Below are 16914 nucleotides of genomic sequence, written 5' to 3' on the forward strand. Positions count from 1 at the left end.
ATCTTTCTGGTCAGCTTCCCGGAAAACCCGTTTCCATAGCTCGTCACGGTGGATCGTGTCGTATGCGGCTTTGAAGTCGATGAATAGATGGCACCAGGGAATAGGGACTTGGTGTTTACGGCATTTTTTAAGAAATTGCCGTAGTGTGAAGATCTGGCCCTTCGTTGACCTTTCTTCCATAAAGCCGGACTGATAACTCCCATAAATCTGTTTGCCTGTGGCGTTAGGCGGCGGAGTAGGGTTCGGGCCAACACTTTGTAGGTGACATTGAAGAGTTCTGCCACCTTTCCCAATCCGGTTGCTGTTTAAAACTCTTGTCCCGAAAGCTGTCTAAAGTCTGCCTTGGCACAGGTTTCGTCGTCCATTACCACGCTTACAAACCTTGTCAACAATGTCGTATTCAGCTTCCGAGATCTTGTTTTGCCGGTTTTGCTTTTCATTGTTTGTTTGTTTATTATTCCAGTAGAGTTAGAATACAATATTCTTTTAAATAACTACTTGCGTGATTTACATTTGTATTTATCGTTCACTTCGGTTTCCTAAAACTAATTTTGGTTTCCTATATCTAACAATCTATTTTATAGGCCGTTTTTATCTAAGTTACAAACTTAGAAAAAGTGCTAACTTTGGTGCTGTTTCCAGAAGTTCAGACATTCTCGCTTGAAAGTGGCTTCTGATTGTAAACGCTTCAGTTCAGGTGGTAAGGAATTGTAGTTCATTGGGATTAGCAGTCACCACCTTCTTTAAAAGTCGATAGTCCGGATCGTTTTTAGGCTTCATTCACGGTTGTAGACGATATTCCCAACTTATGGCGCCATCTCGAACGGAGAGATTGGAGTTTCGCTTGAAAGTGCTAGTCACCCCTCTGTTCGTCATTGCGGTTCCCGAATTTTGATTTCCCCCAGATCCCGGCTTCCCAGTTGTCAAAATACGTTCCCTGAACAATTTTACTAATTTGTTGCCGGTTGATTTCATCACATTCAACGATTTGCTTTTTCCGCGTGCGTGTAGTTTCTGATTCGTAGCTCTTGCTTGGACACCATTTTGAAAACTTAAGACCTAATGTAGAAAACCAAATAGAAGCATCATTCTACACACACATACCTACCAAATTAGGGGTGTTCTGGTTTTTTATATGAATGATTAGAAAAAATACGGCAAATTTAAGTTGACCACTTTTTAATCCAAACACCCTTTAATTTGAAGAAAAAAAGCTGAAGAGGTTGTATATAAGACACAACCACAAGAATAACGTAGATTTACGGAGTTTTTATATCTTCCCAAGAAAACAATTTTTATTACGAGATTATTGTTTTTGAATCATTTTGATTTTCATATAATATTTTTTGTAAGTTTGCATTAATGACAACTCGAAGAATTCACAATCAATAAATCATTAGCTTTTCTAATTCTAGTTCATTTAACTATTTCTTGCTATCGCAAATGGCGTTTCTAGTCATCCTTAACGCCATAAAGCCTAATCCACTCGAGGCAACTTTAACTGCGATTTTGGTTGTGAGACGAACTTGGTCTGTTGTTGTTGGAAACTTTAGACAATCTTAGCATCTCCCGAATAAATCGGCAGACATTTAGACCATTGGGGGGACAATTCGAGACCAACTGTCTTCTAGTGTAGACTATCCTTAATACTGCAACATGTAAACGAGCCAGCTCCAGCGCAACCTCCTAAGCATTGCGAGCAAAAGCGATAAAGTCAAACCCCATTTAACTTTACATGTTTTTAGTTCAAAAGTTACTGAGCAACTTATCGAATTCGTTCAAATTTTTATTTTATATGCCGAAAATATCAGGTACCTATGGTGCAAAGCTGGTACCAATGGGTATTATGCAAAGCATAATAACGAAAAAAAGGGTGGAGCACACGTGTAGAGAATCGACGAGCAAAAGCATGCTTTGATCCGTTGGTGTTTCTTTCTGATCAAAGCATACTACCGGCCAAAAGTTTGGGATCACCCCTTCTAAACCATGAAAACACTAATAAAAAAAAAACATTAAAATTTTGAGCAATAAATTTTCTTATATTTCAAATTATCAAATAGCTACCTAAGTTATCGATAAAAAGTTTGGGATCACTCTGTAGCATTGTGTATCGGCCTAAATTTATTTATTTTTTATTTATTTATTGGATATATCCCGGCTTTCTTAAAATTATCTTACATACAGTTATCTTCTTAATAATAAAATGTAAAGATTTTTGATTATAGATAAACGTGGATAAACTTAAATTGAAATCAATGACACTGTTAACACTTTTTATTTCCCTCATGAATCTAAGGGCTGGCTCGTTGCGACTGTAGTTTGTTCGGCGATTCTCAGGAGCGTAAAGTCTTCGTCTTCTTAAGACCACATTGCTGGTGTTAGCTGTCAATCGTGAGCGTAGAAATGTTGAGTTGGTCAAACCGCGTTCAACTTTCATAAAGAACATCATATCATTTATGCGATGTCGGTTCTCTAATAAATCCAGATCCAAAAGGTAACAGATGTGTTCGTAATCTGGCAAATCTTCTCTCCAGCCTAGATTCCTGACAGCGAATCTCACAAAGCGTTTCTATGCTCCTTACAATTTGCTTATATGGACATTGTACATTGGCCTCCAGACTATACTCGCGAAATCGAATCTAGATCTTACCAAACTGACATACAGGTTTTTGATAGTGTATGAATCTTCCAATTTTCCAGCAAAGCGCCGCACTATACCGATAAGTGCAAGCCCATCCGATACCAAGTTATTAATGTGGTCTCTGAAACTTAATCCGGAATCCAAAGTGACGCCTAAGTCCAATAAGCTGGTAACTCTTTGAATGTCATCGCCGCCGAGGGTGTACCTGAACAGGATCGGAGTATTGCTTCTGGTAAACGAAATCGTTGAGCATTTGGAGATATTCACGTTTAGCTTGCATCCGTTCACAATCATTATTTTGAAGGAGGGAATCTAAACTTTTAGCCAGCAGTGTTGGTAGTAGGTACACCAACTGCAATCTGTAACCTGGAAATCCCGTGCTATGTGTTAGTAAAAGTTTATTTTTTGTAAACGTTGTAACCATGACTATTCGTGACGTCAGTTGCATTTTCAAACAAACAACCAACAGCGAAAACTATAGAGAAAAAAATCATTGCCAACTGCTGTTTACAATTCTCGCCTAGGATACATAAACATCCTAGCAAGTGACGTAGGCTTTGTTTACTTTTTTTACTTTTTGAATAACGAGTTCTGTAATAGTGCTCTCATGTGCTTAATGCTGGGAAAAAGTATACCATAATTTGTCACCAAATTATTTAAAAAAAAACTGTAACAAGTGTCGCCAGATTTTTGCAGATTTTTGATTACTTCATACGGAGAGACGACTCGTTGCGCTCCTACAACGTCTTGTAGAGATGGCTGCCCGCACAATGTTCCTTATCTCCGAGAGAGCCTCTGGATTCATGCTCTTGGCTGGGCGAGCAGTACCAGCCACGCAAGAAATTTCGGGAACACACATCCGCAACTTTGAAATGTTAAAACACAACTTGCCAATTGATTTTCACGGCAGGTATGTATATTAATAAATTTTCTAGTACCAATTCGTATTTGCGCTTTAATGGTATTGGTGAGATGTCCGTTAAAGAGGTTATTTTCGTGACGCTAGCAGTGATGCCAACTTATTTTGAGAAATGTCTGGAAAATTTTGAAAAAATGTCTGGAAAAGTCTGGATGGCAAACTTTATAGGTGATGACCTTTGGCCTCTTGGAAAACAAGTAGACCCAATCAAAGTTAGGGAAACGGTTGTTGATTTTCCAAATAAAAAATAAAAAAAACGTGTTATAAATCTGTAATCAGATTTTTAGACTTTTCAGAGAGAAAGCTTCGAACGTGAATTTAGAGGAAAAAAGAGAACTAAGATTATTCATTTCAGCACCAACATGTGAAAAGGGTATAAAAGACAACGTAAACAAAACCCGTTTTCAATGGATTCAAATAGCCCAATATGAACTCTACTTAACACAAGAACCGTTTTTAGTTTTTCAGTTTTCGTAAGATTTATAATGCAGTTTGAGCAAAGTATCTACAAAATTTAGTGCCAAGAAATGACATCATCCTCACACAGATTGTTTTATACACCATTTACTCCACAACAAAGCAAACGGTCTAGATGCAAAGATAAAAAGGGAAGAATGTGGAAAGTTATTCACTCACTTCTACAGCGAGAACCATAAGCCTTTGGCAAAAAAAGGGGAAATTTTATCTCCATCTCACTCACACATATGAGACATACAGTACAAAGCAAAGGGTGTACAAAACATTTAAACGAATTTCATACTCCAGCTAGGGTCTATAAACAATTGCGAGCTATTTTTTCATGATATCACCGTCGTATCGATAAAAACGTATTTAGAATGATCCTACGCACCGTTTTCCATGAATAAGAGATTTGAAAAAGATTGCAAAATTTTCAAACGCGTTTTTCTCGAAACGTCATAAATGAACATAGACCCTTTTCACGTGTTGGTGCGTATTTGGTGATTTAAATGCTAGAATGCTATATACTGTTAAATATAGATTTTGGAGAACCCAAGTATATTTTATAGAAATAATAATTAAATAAACAGAATACAATTTATATTTGTGTTAAACAATCAATTTATTGAAATGAGATACAGAATAATGACGAATGACTGTCAGAGAGCCAGAATTTCTTAAGTTATGAAGAAGGCCTCTTAGAAACTATTTCTTTTAAATATCTGTTACTTCGAGTAGTGCATGGGTGGTCAAGATTTTCACCTAAATTGACTTATTTTGAAGCTAAGGGGACAGCTGTAAATGAATTTCTTTATAAAAATTTCACATCATGGATCCATCGATGGATAGCTTATGGACTCTTGATGACACCGAATGTATGCAATCACTATTTTCTTTCATTGTAGGTACATAAATTTCCCACCGGCGGATCCAGATTGTGAAATTTTTTTTAAAGACATTCGTTTTCTGCTATCCAGTAGCTTCAAAATAAGGCAACTATGCTTATGCTTATGCTTATGATACGTACACAGCCAGATCTTGTCAGCATCCCGGTGAATAGTAAAAATACATTTACTATTCATCTTATCAAGGCCGGGCCCACTGTGCAGTATTGGACGCAGAGACGACTGGAACCAGGGGAGGAAGAAACGTGGACAACAGTACCATACGTTCCCATGTTAATTTTATATTTATTCGTTGGGAGCATAGATGCTAAGATATTTCTATGCTCCTTAGTGTTGGGCCTTGCAATTCTTCCTTCAGGGGATGGAAATGAGGTTTTTCTACATGGAGTCCAAAATTTAACAATACAATAATTAAAGAAATTTCTTTAATCATTATACACTGTTAAGTTCTGGATCCCTGTACCTTCATCTCAGGTCATCGACCATGGTTATAGCGCCATTGCCCGCTTTTGAAAAGATTTGAAAGAGCAAAGAAATTATTAATACAGCACCAAAATCCTTAGAATTTTTCCATTCTAAAAGATTTCAGCGCCAAAAGGAATACATACACATTATGACATACTAAAAATATCAAAAGCAAAATTCTAAAAACAATTATTTATTATTAAATTTAATAACAATGATTAAAACAACGTGTATTGCGCGCAATACATAATATCATTAGTTGTGCGTTATGTTTCCAGTATACATATTTAAACAATTCGGTTGGCATCTACTAGAATTATCAGATTAATAAAAGGTCACAAAATTATGGAAAATCAAGTGTCACGTTGTGCGAAAAAAGTGGTGTTTAAAAAAAAACCTATGAAAATGTCAATGAGAAAAATATGTATACAGTCAAAATTCAATTTTTTCATCGACGCGACGATATGAATTCCATTAGGATTTGTCTATGTATCGTGTGACCAACCTCTTTTGACTAAGTGTTGGTGAATCTCGTTTTTAAATTTTTTTTCCCCATGTTTCAGCTTATTTTGATTTGATAGCATAGGAGATTAAAAGCTTAAATCTGAGAAAAAAGTTTAAATCTGACAAAAAAAAAACAAAAAAAAAACCTAAATCTGATAGATGTGCTCCACGAACAATAATTCAATTTGGTATGCAACCAAAACTAGAGAAAAATCAAAGAATTATGGGTATTTGTTATTATTTTTAACATCACAGCTTTGTCAGAGAAAACTCGAAAGTGGGCCTGTTTGCAAAAAAAAACTTATTCATTTTGTTGACATCCGCCACCGTGAATGGGATCAAAGCAAGCTGATTTTTTGACACACGCGAGTTTGATTTTGGTTGTGAGAAGAAGAGAGAAAACAAGGAAAGAATAATGATTTGGAACGTGCTCACCAAATTACAGCCTTTGCTTGTGGTCTTCCTGTCTCGACATGTTGAAACACGTCGGAATGTTGAACGGCAGCGAGCGAAGGCGTCATTCTGATTTTATTTTCTTCCTATAATATTTCACTTCACTCATTACAAATATTGAAATAATTTATTGCACCAATTCTTTCGTCTCTACATCCAATTTCAACTTTAATTATTTCACTCCCAGCCCAACCATTTTTTTTTTCAATTTAAATTGCACTTCAATAGATTGATTTTTCCTTCCTTGAATTTCGATTCTTATCACAATTTACACCCGCGGAATCATTATCGAACAACTTGTTTTCAACATTTTTCGAACAATTTAAAAATTGTTTCTTCGATTCCACTCGGACACATGATGCGTAATATCCAATTGCCCAGTAGCTTCAAAATAAGGCAACTATGGTAAAAATCTTGGCAACCCATGGTGTAGTGGGCGCCTGGACAAAATATTTTAAATATCATGTGTATTATTATTACACTTGTTAAAGAAATGAAACAAGTCCAAAAGATGCTTGTAATCACTGAAGTTTAGATCCCGAATAATAATCCTATTATCGAACCCCCCTAATGTACATTAATCGTTCAAAAACTGACATTTACATAATTTTAATGCAATTGAATACAAAGCAGATAAGATGACACAAGAATGAAACTTCAAGAATACAATAAAAACTATTAAAAGTAACTACCTACTAATAGAACAAACTATTAATGAATTCTAATTAATAAGTGTCGATTGAGTTTCAAAGCAAACGCACAAGGCTGCACGAGCTGAATCGCCACTCATCTAGCAAAACTGATTCATGCTCCATCCGAAAGCTTTTTGTCGCACATGCCAAAGTCAGTCATAATTGAAAGCCACGCACCTTAGCGAATGAATGCTCACACTGCTCAGGCACAAAAAAAACAATGATTTATGATTCGTTCTTGTTTCGATAATGGGTACGCAGGTTCGATCTTAAGCAGAGCAACGCGGTGTCGATCGCAAAAAGCTCTTGCTGTGGACTCCACCTCTTGATGGATATCCAAACTACTAACATGACATGGTGGCGGCGTGGCGCAAAGTTAGCGCATAGAAGTAGCCACCAGTAGCTGTCATTTACACACAATTGAACTAGGGAAGCATGGCGCGGTATCATTATCGCATTATCGAAACTTGACAGTTTGGCAGTATAGAAGTCAACCAACATCGGAAGTGGAGCGTATTCTGCATGATCAGCTACACTTGAGGTACTTGGTGGGTCCTTAACGATGACTAAACACATTCGGTAGTGGGACAGTAGTAGTTCGGAACGTGGTAATTTAGTTCAATTACACCTACGCAGTTAAACGTGTGGATTACTTTGGAACAAGAATATTAGCTTCATGGACGGACAGCAGCCTCATGAGTTCACGACAGCAGCGGCGCATTGCATCTCGAATCGAAGAGCTAGGCTGAAGGCGGCAACCGATGACGAGTGCAGTTGAGAAGTGGGTTGACTATTTATGACAGGTCGCACTACATTTATTGATTCAGCTGGAGTCGGAGTCGGAACGCATTCAATTTGTTCTGCCCAAGTTGAATGTGGTGAATGCGCAAGATTTAGGGTGCGGTTTTTTTTACTCGGGGGATGTCCTTGGTGGAAAACGAGCTCGGTTCTCAGTTGATGATTTCGTTGAATGTTCTAATTGATCATACCTATCTATGGCTGAATTAATTGGAGGGAAATCGATTTGGAGTTTTTAAGTGCTAAATTTGCTCATGTATGTACCAACTTACTTCGCGTAAACTATTTTTCAAAATTTTACACCGTTTAAATTCTTCAAACGTACGATTGTTTCTAATGATAAATTAAATTCTAATGTAGCAAAATTATATATCGATAGATACTGTCAAACAGGGCATAATGCAACAGCAGGGTTCCATGCAACATTTGTGAAACGCTGCATTTATTTAATTTGTTATTTAATATGATTTTCATCCTATCACCATTCCACTCCCAATCCCAATCCCAATCCTCAGTGTTCGGCATCGCTAACTGAAAAATTAGCGCCGCTAATTAAATCGCTAACTCATACAAAGTTAGCTATTTACTAAATGTGCCAAAAAAGTTATCGCTTTAAGCTTAAAGCGCTAATCGCTAACTGTTTATTTACCAACATTCAGGCCGGAAGAAATATCAAATTTTTCTTTAGTTACGCACTTCCCCTTTCGATTTTTCCAACTCACCAAGGGGTAATTAATGAAGTTTCAAGTACTTAATTTAAAATTAGATAATTTGATCGTATTTTCATAAAATTATATGAGCAAAGCCAAAATTATCAAAAATAGGAGTTTTAACGAGTCTCTGTGGTCTATAAATTAAAACAAACGATTTTCGAACAATTAAAGAAAAAGCCAAAGAACAGAAGGTGGAAAATGGGAGCTATATCTCTTTTTTTTATTTAAATTTTGGTTTAAAATTTATTCGATTTATCGGTTTTGTGCAAAGTAGATAGTATGCAATTTTGTTGCAAATAATCTTTTGTGCAATTCATTTTTTTTTGTTTTGGCATTATTTTACATAATCCTCATTTCAAATCTTTAACCTGTTTTCCCCTTTTTCAAATTTGCAGGAGCATTGTCAAACGTGAACATTTATAAAATTTCTATTTGAACTTAAAACGAAGGCAGCAATAGTGATTTTATCTTATTTTTATATGAACTGATCTGTAAAATCTCTAAAAAAACTGTATTGTGAAAAGTAAATAGCTCAACCACTTGAAAACAAATGCTGATGAAGAGATGATGAAAATAGTTTTATATTGTTTAACACCTCTTATTGTTATCTTCTTCTGTAAAAGTTGCTAAAAAAAGTGCTTAAAGAGAGAAAAATGACACGGAATACATCTTTTCTATAACTCTAGTACGCATTCCTCCAATGAATCCAATTAAGCGATCAGAATGATGCACAATGTCACTTTGATTTTATTAATGAAAAAAAAGTATATTCTACCACTAAGAATTCGAGAGATTAATACAAATTTATGGGAGTTAGCGATCTTCAATTAGCGGAACAACAAAATAGCAGAACTTTTAAATTCGCTAAATCAATTCAAACTTAGCGGCAAAATTAAAACGCTAACAAAAAGTTAGCGGACTTACTGCGAATAGCGGATAAGCGCTTTTGTGCCGGACACTGCCAATCCCAATCCCAATCCCAATCCCAATCCCAATCCCAATCCCAATCCCAATCCCAATCCCAATCCCAATCCCAATCCCAATCCCAATCCCAATCCCAATCCCAATCCCAATCCCAATCCCAATCCCAATCCCAATCCCAATCCCAATCCCAATCCCAATCCCAATCCCAATCCCAATCCCAATCCCAATCCCAATCCCAATCCCAATCCCAATCCCAATCCCAATCCCAATCCCAATCCCAATCCCAATCCCAATCCCAATCCCAATCCCAATCCCAATCCCAATCCCAATCCCAATCCCAATCCCAATCCCAATCCCAATCCCAATCCCAATCCCAATCCCAATCCCAATCCCAATCCCAATCCCAATCCCAATCCCAATCCCAATCCCAATCCCAATCCCAATCCCAATCCCAATCCCAATCCCAATCCCAATCCCAATCCCAATCCCAATCCCAATCCCAATCCCAATCCCAATCCCAATCCCAATCCCAATCCCAATCCCAATCCCAATCCCAATCCCAATCCCAATCCCAATCCCAATCCCAATCCCAATCCCAATCCCAATCCCAATCCCAATCCCAATCCCAATCCCAATCCCAATCCCAATCCCAATCCCAATCCCAATCCCAATCCCAATCCCAATCCCAATCCCAATCCCAATCCCAATCCCAATCCCAATCCCAATCCCAATCCCAATCCCAATCCCAATCCCAATCCCAATCCCAATCCCAATCCCAATCCCAATCCCAATCCCAATCCCAATCCCAATCCCAATCCCAATCCCAATCCCAATCCCAATCCCAATCCCAATCCCAATCCCAATCCCAATCCCAATCCCAATCCCAATCCCAATCCCAATCCCAATCCCAATCCCAATCCCAATCCCAATCCCAATCCCAATCCCAATCCCAATCCCAATCCCAATCCCAATCCCAATCCCAATCCCATCCCATTCCCATCCCAATCAGGGGTGTCAGGTGTCCTGATTTTTCAGGATTTGTCCTGATTTTCGAGAGGCCGTCCTGATTTTTCAAAAACGCTTGAATTGTCCTGATTTTCGAAAAATAACCTTTAAAATGTCCTGATTTGTCCTGATTTTTAAAAAATATTTAAACTTTAACTAAATTTACTGTTAAATGGGAAAAAATCTATCAAATCTTTAATAAAATAGTTCAACCAGTTTAACCGATGATAATCTTTGGTTCAAATGATATTTAAGTAGTGTTTTTCGATATTAACTTCAGGCCAGCAAAGCTTCTTCTCGCTTCAGTTGCATAATTGAAGGCGTCTCCAGCACCTGTATTTCGCCTTTAGTTATGCAATCTAAGCAGAGCTGCATGTTATTTTCATCAATTTAGTGGTGTCCTGAAAAATCCTGATTTTTCCATCGTGGTGTCCTGATTTTTGTAAAAACCACCTGGCACCCCTGATCCCAATTCCATTCTTTTCCCATCCCATTCCGGCAGTGCGTTGTTTTGGTGACCGGGTGTGGCCAGAGACTATTACAATAAACCTTCGTTTGCTAACTGACTCAGTGTGTGCGCTGGTTATATTGGACTGGCGAGTCGAAATAAGAATGTTACGTGAGTTCAATTCTCATTCTTTTAATTTTGGAATAAATTATCCAATAGGTTGAAAATCCCAGAAAATATTAAGTTCTTTAAATTGTACATAAATAGTTATCAGGAATCGGCTTTGGTCACTGCGATAGCACCGCTTATCAGTTCTCTAATTTGATCAAGTTTATCCAACGCCAATAAAATATGCTAAGCATACTATAAAACTTGTCGAACGCTGATATAAAGCGTTTATCACGAACCGCCAATTGAAAATTTAAAAAGAGATTAAGTTTATAGTTATTTGAGCACATCATTTTACATTTCGTCATTTTAAGGGCGAACACGAAATTATTGCGGCACATCCAACAGGGCATAACTTTTTTACCATTGGGTAAAAATCAACCAAATTTTGTACACATTCTCATTGATGTGTATTGTTTACATGCTGTCAAACTCGAAGTCGTGTTTTCGATTCAACGAAAATGGAGGTGAAACAACGCAAGTCGAGAAAACAAATTCTTTCCAAACACCTGGAACTTTCTGACCTGTAGCACCGGCAGTTGTGAAAAATTTTGAACATTCACTGTTCAACTGTCTCCAGAGTGTTGAAGCGGTTTCAGGAGCAGTTAACGTTGTTGAAACACGGCAAAGGAGCTGGAAAATTCTTTGCCGGGACCGGAGAACAAAAAGGCGGAGGGTAAGGTGAAGCGGATGATTAGGGGAACTGGGTATAAAATGCGCAGCCGGGACAAGATGCGCCACCATCAGTATTTCACTAAACAAACATTGTTCAAAATTTTTGAAAATGCCAGTTTGTTCTATTTACACGTTTATGCGTTTATAAACATTTGTGGACCTTCTAAGTTTTCTATATTGCGTAAATTTGACGAAAAACGAAAACAAAAATTTTTAGGAGCTTTTCTTGCAATTTTTCAACTTTTCTCGTAAGGAATTATGGCATCTGTTAGCAAAACATTTACCTGGCATCTATTCCAATGATGAACATTGGTCTTGACAATCATCACACAACGAAAAATTTCCTTATTCAATTATTTTTTCTGTTATTTTAAACGATTTTTAATAAACATGTCTAGAGAGGGCAAAACGCGCCATGTCCGTTGATCTTTAACCATGTTTCATGTTTGTTTAAATTCATACGCAGTTTTCATCACAACAATTTTAAGGATATTTATATGTTGAATTGGAAAACATAACTTGAATATAAACGAATATATTTAAAATTCCTAAATTTAATATATATTTAATTAACTATTCACAAGAACGTCAGTATATCTGGCAACACTGCTCGTAGCAATACGTTTTAACATCTGTGAAGTACACGCTCTTTTTTTTAAACTCAAAATTAAGTAGTTTTGGTTCAAAACAGCACTTCGATGGCTTCCCTCAACTTTGAGTTTGACAGGGCAATAGCAAAACTAAGTTCTGATAGGCATACTCAATACTAAGTTCGGCAGCCGAACTCGAATTTATCCTTTTTTTCGAGGGTAGCTTATTTTCAGGGAATTGAATGATGATTAAAATTGGTTGTACCCGCATGTTGCTGTTCCGGTACATTGCATTGCAATTACAGAGCGGTGGAAAGTCCCGGTCAAAGAAAACTTCCGGATGTTACTTCCCACGGGAAGTAAACAACATCCGGAAGTTTCCGGACATTCCAAGCCGCTCGCCATATGATGACAATGACGGACAGAATTTTACGCTGACACGGTGAACATGCATTTCATTATGAAGTTCCTTCATAGTCTTCCGGTAATTGTTCCGGAACGACATAATTTTGCGACGTGTTTGTTGGTTGCTGTTCCGGTTCGGACTGAACTCGCTAAGTGTTTTCAGTCCAACAAAGAGAGTTCAATTTTTAGTTTATAAGGTCGAACTCAGCTTTGATCCCTCGCCGAAGGAAAAAAAGGGATCAATTTTGAGTTTGCAGTTCGAACTCCGTTTTGATCCATCGCAAGGAGGAAAAAAGGGTACTTAACTTTAAGTTCATAGAATCGAACTATGTTTTGAACCTCGGTCATACTTAATTTTGAGTTAAAAAAAAGAGCGTGTAGAAAAGAAGTATTTTTACCTGGCAAACACTTACGGAGGCCCTTGAATGAATAAACACTTATTAAACGTTAAACGGCGCGTTTGGGTACACACATATGCGCAGTTTACCCCAAACGAAATGGAAATCATACTTTAGAAAGCCTTTCAAATTTTAAACGATTAAGACGTAAATAATTGGTAAATGTGTTTCTGTTTGTATATTTCTGGTGAAGAACAGTCCCCTTTTCAAAACTATTGTCGAATTTACTGGATTGCATTCTTTATTTACGAGTAATGAAAGATTCTTCTTAACGTGGGCGTCTTACCCCTAGTTCCCCTACAGCAAATCCCAATGTCTCAAGCCGTGATTTGGACAAAAAGATCGGCATGTCGCAGAGCTACGTCCAGAATGCAAAGAAGATAGCTGGACTACATATGTACATACAAGGTAGAGAACTTCCCAAATCGCGATGAGCGGCTACGAGAAGATGCTGACAAAATATGGCTGCTGTGTGATGGACGACGAAACGTATATAAAGGCCGATTTTAAGCAAATTCCGGGGTTGGAGTTTTTCACCGGTAAGAGTAAGTTCGATGTGGACGACAAATTTAAGAAGAAGAAAATGTCAAAGTTCGCCTTCAAATATCTCGTTTGGCAGGCCATCTGCTCTTGCGGACTGAGGAGGGAGACTTTCGTGACAAAGGGCTCAGTAAATGACAAGTTCTACAAATCTGAGTGCCTCGAGAAGCGCCTTTTTCCGTTCTTGCAGCAGCCCGACGAAGCTCCGCTATTTTGGCCAGATTTGGCATCATGCCACTATTCGAAAAGTGTCCTGGAGTGGTATGAGGCCAATTCTGTCCATTTTGTTCCAAAGGACATGAACCTGTCAAACCGTCCGGAACTGTGCCCGGAGGAGCAGTACTGGGCAATAATATAGCGGGAACTTCGGAAGAGCAAGAAAACATTCAAAGACGAGAAGAACGTATTAAGAAAATTGAATAAAAAACTGAAAAATTGGTACCGGATGAAAACTGTAACGACTTTGATGGAGGACGAACGCGAAAATGCGCTCAGTTTTGCACTTTTGCAGTTTTCAGTTTAAAAAAAACGAATTCAGACGCCGTTTGATTTTGCAACACGCCGAACATTCTTATCTTTTTTTTCACTCATCACTTTCGTAGAAAAACTATTATTATTACACAGCAAAAATTGTTTCCTGTAAAATTACACAAATGTCCTGTAACAAAAAACGTAATAGTAAAAAAAAAATCAGTGTATCATTAACGTAATTTTAATACTATTTCCAACCATTTTAGTTATTTTGGACTGGATACAAAATTCCAAATCTTATCATTTAAATCGAATTTTTATTATATTCGACCATTTAAATATGGAATCCGATGAATAATCTTTTTGATAAAGATTTTTAATCCCAATGCAATGCCTGATAACGGCAATATTGATGCTCTTTGACAAACTTTGATACCTGGAATCGATTACCTGCCCTAAAAACCCTAGTATGCACATGTTCATCCCAGTTGAATGCATGATACCGTCTATATTGCAAAAATAGTTTAGACGCTCTTGCCGTCCCCACAATAACCCACCCTGGAATGAATTTCCTATCCTTTAAACGAGCCTTTTTACCGTAAAGTCCCATGTAAATTTTTTAGCTCTGTGCCTGATAGTTCGATTATATGCAATCAGAAGTTCGTTTCTTATGCTGAGGAACAAACTCAAAAATACCTGTAATAAAACTGAGACATGAATGTCACAAGCATGATTCATTAGAACACAGTGTTAGGTCTTTGTGAAGTGTAGTTATATATCCTTAAACAACCTCTGCAGCCATGATTAACCCCTAAATATTTATTCAATCTTTAAACTCATATATTTAAAGCACTCATTCTCGATACCCGGTAAAGCAAAACGTTCATCGACATTAACCAACGATCCGCAGTGATAGCTAACGTCCTCCCGGAAACCCGCCTTTGTAGCCGCAATTTGAGAAGCCACTCCGGAAAAACAATTAGCAGTCAGCGTTAAACCAACCGCTTTACACAGTGGAACTCGGGCGCGTAAAATCTCTGTCGCTATACCCCGTCTCCGATATCTGGGATCAACCGACAACCCCATGGCACTCAGATAATGATCGACTCCATGCCGGTCGAATACATTTGCTTGCTTGGCGACGTACGTATTCAGATCGTAGATAGTTTGAAACGTCGAGCTGGCGTACTGTTTATGAAAAATTGCTCGTCAAGCTTCATTGAAATTATCGATTGCATCCAGCTTACCTTGAAATCCGGTTCGTTATCGCTTTTACTAACAACGCCCAAAACGTTCACCCCCACTATTTGTCCCGTAGCTTCTTCCACACAAATGAGTGACATTTTCCCCGGAATCAGTTGCTGCCACATTTCACGGACCATTTCGACACCCAGCGGGTCTTCGATAAGCCGGTTAGTGCGATTCATGACCTCGTCCCGGGTGAATGGTTCGGCCAATAGGTCGAAGGTTTCCTCAACTCGATCACTCGGCAGATCTTGGACAACGTAGTATCCCATCTGGTCCCCGGTTCCGGCCATGGCCTTGAATCGATGCCAAACGCTGGGAAAAGGAACGCAATCCGGTCGCTGCCACTGCATCTTGATACGTGACTCGAGCACAACTAATGCCGGCACGTGGGGTGCAGTTTGTTGCTAATGAATTCCGCCAGCCAGTAAACAACAGTTTTCCATGCAACTTTACTGTTAGATGTAAGGCGAATGACGATGACGCATTCATCAGTTATTGGCAGCTGATTATAGACGTAGTGCAAATACCCAGGTATTCACACCACACAGATTTGATCAATTAGGTTATATGGTGTTACAATGCAATTTCTTCGACATTATTAAACTGCTGTTGATTTTTTTTTATTGTTGTCGGTTTTATATTTCAAGAAGAACCAATGTATATTCCATTGAGACCGCAGATAAGATATAACTAAAACGAGATTGTCTTATAGCTCTTCATTAATCATCATCTCAATCGTTTTCGGCACAGAAGTTGTCTTTGTGGTTTGTTGTTTATTCTGGTTGCAAATAGAGGATAAGTAGCGTAAAACTGTTCACAAACTGTGAATATTCGTTAAAACTTATTAAGCCGAAACTAATTGGCCTGACTAAACTAAATGAAAGATTGAATTCTACTGACAAACGGGTTTTCATGCAAAGGCGCAGTTAGATGCAACATTTGTTTATCGTAGCACTTAATCATTTCATTATTTAATACTAGCTGATCCCATACGAACTCCGTTTCGCTTTTCATGAACTGTCATGAACAGTTTGTATTAAAGTCATCTCGGGATATGGTGGACCAAATTTCAAAATTTGAGTTACATTAGAATCCTTATTTTATACTTCTCAAAACACAATAAAAAAATGTTGTGCAAAAATTTAACCCTTTAATGCATGACTTTATTTAAATGAGAATGCCAAGCATTTTCCAGATGCACTTCCCAATTCATTGTTAAGTAATAGTTGCAAAGTTATTGGATGATCATCTGCTACTAAATTTTAAATCAGGAATCAATAGACCATGCCAAAAAAAAACCGTATATTAATTTCGACTCGATCGTTGCAAAACAACGCAATTATTGCCAAAAAAGTTAAACAGTTTTCGGTGGCCTCTTATACAATTTTTGATATCTGAAATCGATTGCCCCCCCCAGAAAACAACCGTGCCCTTACACTGAATCTAATATCTGAAATCGATTGCTCGTCCCTCAAAACTCTCATGTGCAAATT

The 16914-nt window shown here is 37.8% G+C and overlaps 1 protein-coding gene across 1 annotated transcript; it reads right to left on the minus strand.

Moving 5' to 3' along the window:
• Nucleotides 1-14966: 14966 nt before the first annotated feature.
• Nucleotides 14967-16221, minus strand: LOC129754966 (uncharacterized). Its single transcript, XM_055751237.1, has 2 exons — nucleotides 15421-16221; nucleotides 14967-15361 (listed from the first exon to the last, which is right to left on the minus strand). The coding sequence occupies exons 1-2, from the start codon at nucleotides 15769-15771 to the stop codon at nucleotides 14993-14995; spliced, it is 720 nt and encodes a 239-aa protein (XP_055607212.1). The 5' UTR covers nucleotides 15772-16221; the 3' UTR covers nucleotides 14967-14992.
• Nucleotides 16222-16914: the final 693 nt, after the last annotated feature.

This window comes from Uranotaenia lowii, chromosome 3 (assembly GCF_029784155.1).
Source record: "Uranotaenia lowii strain MFRU-FL chromosome 3, ASM2978415v1, whole genome shotgun sequence".
NCBI lineage: Eukaryota > Metazoa > Arthropoda > Insecta > Diptera > Culicidae > Uranotaenia > Uranotaenia lowii.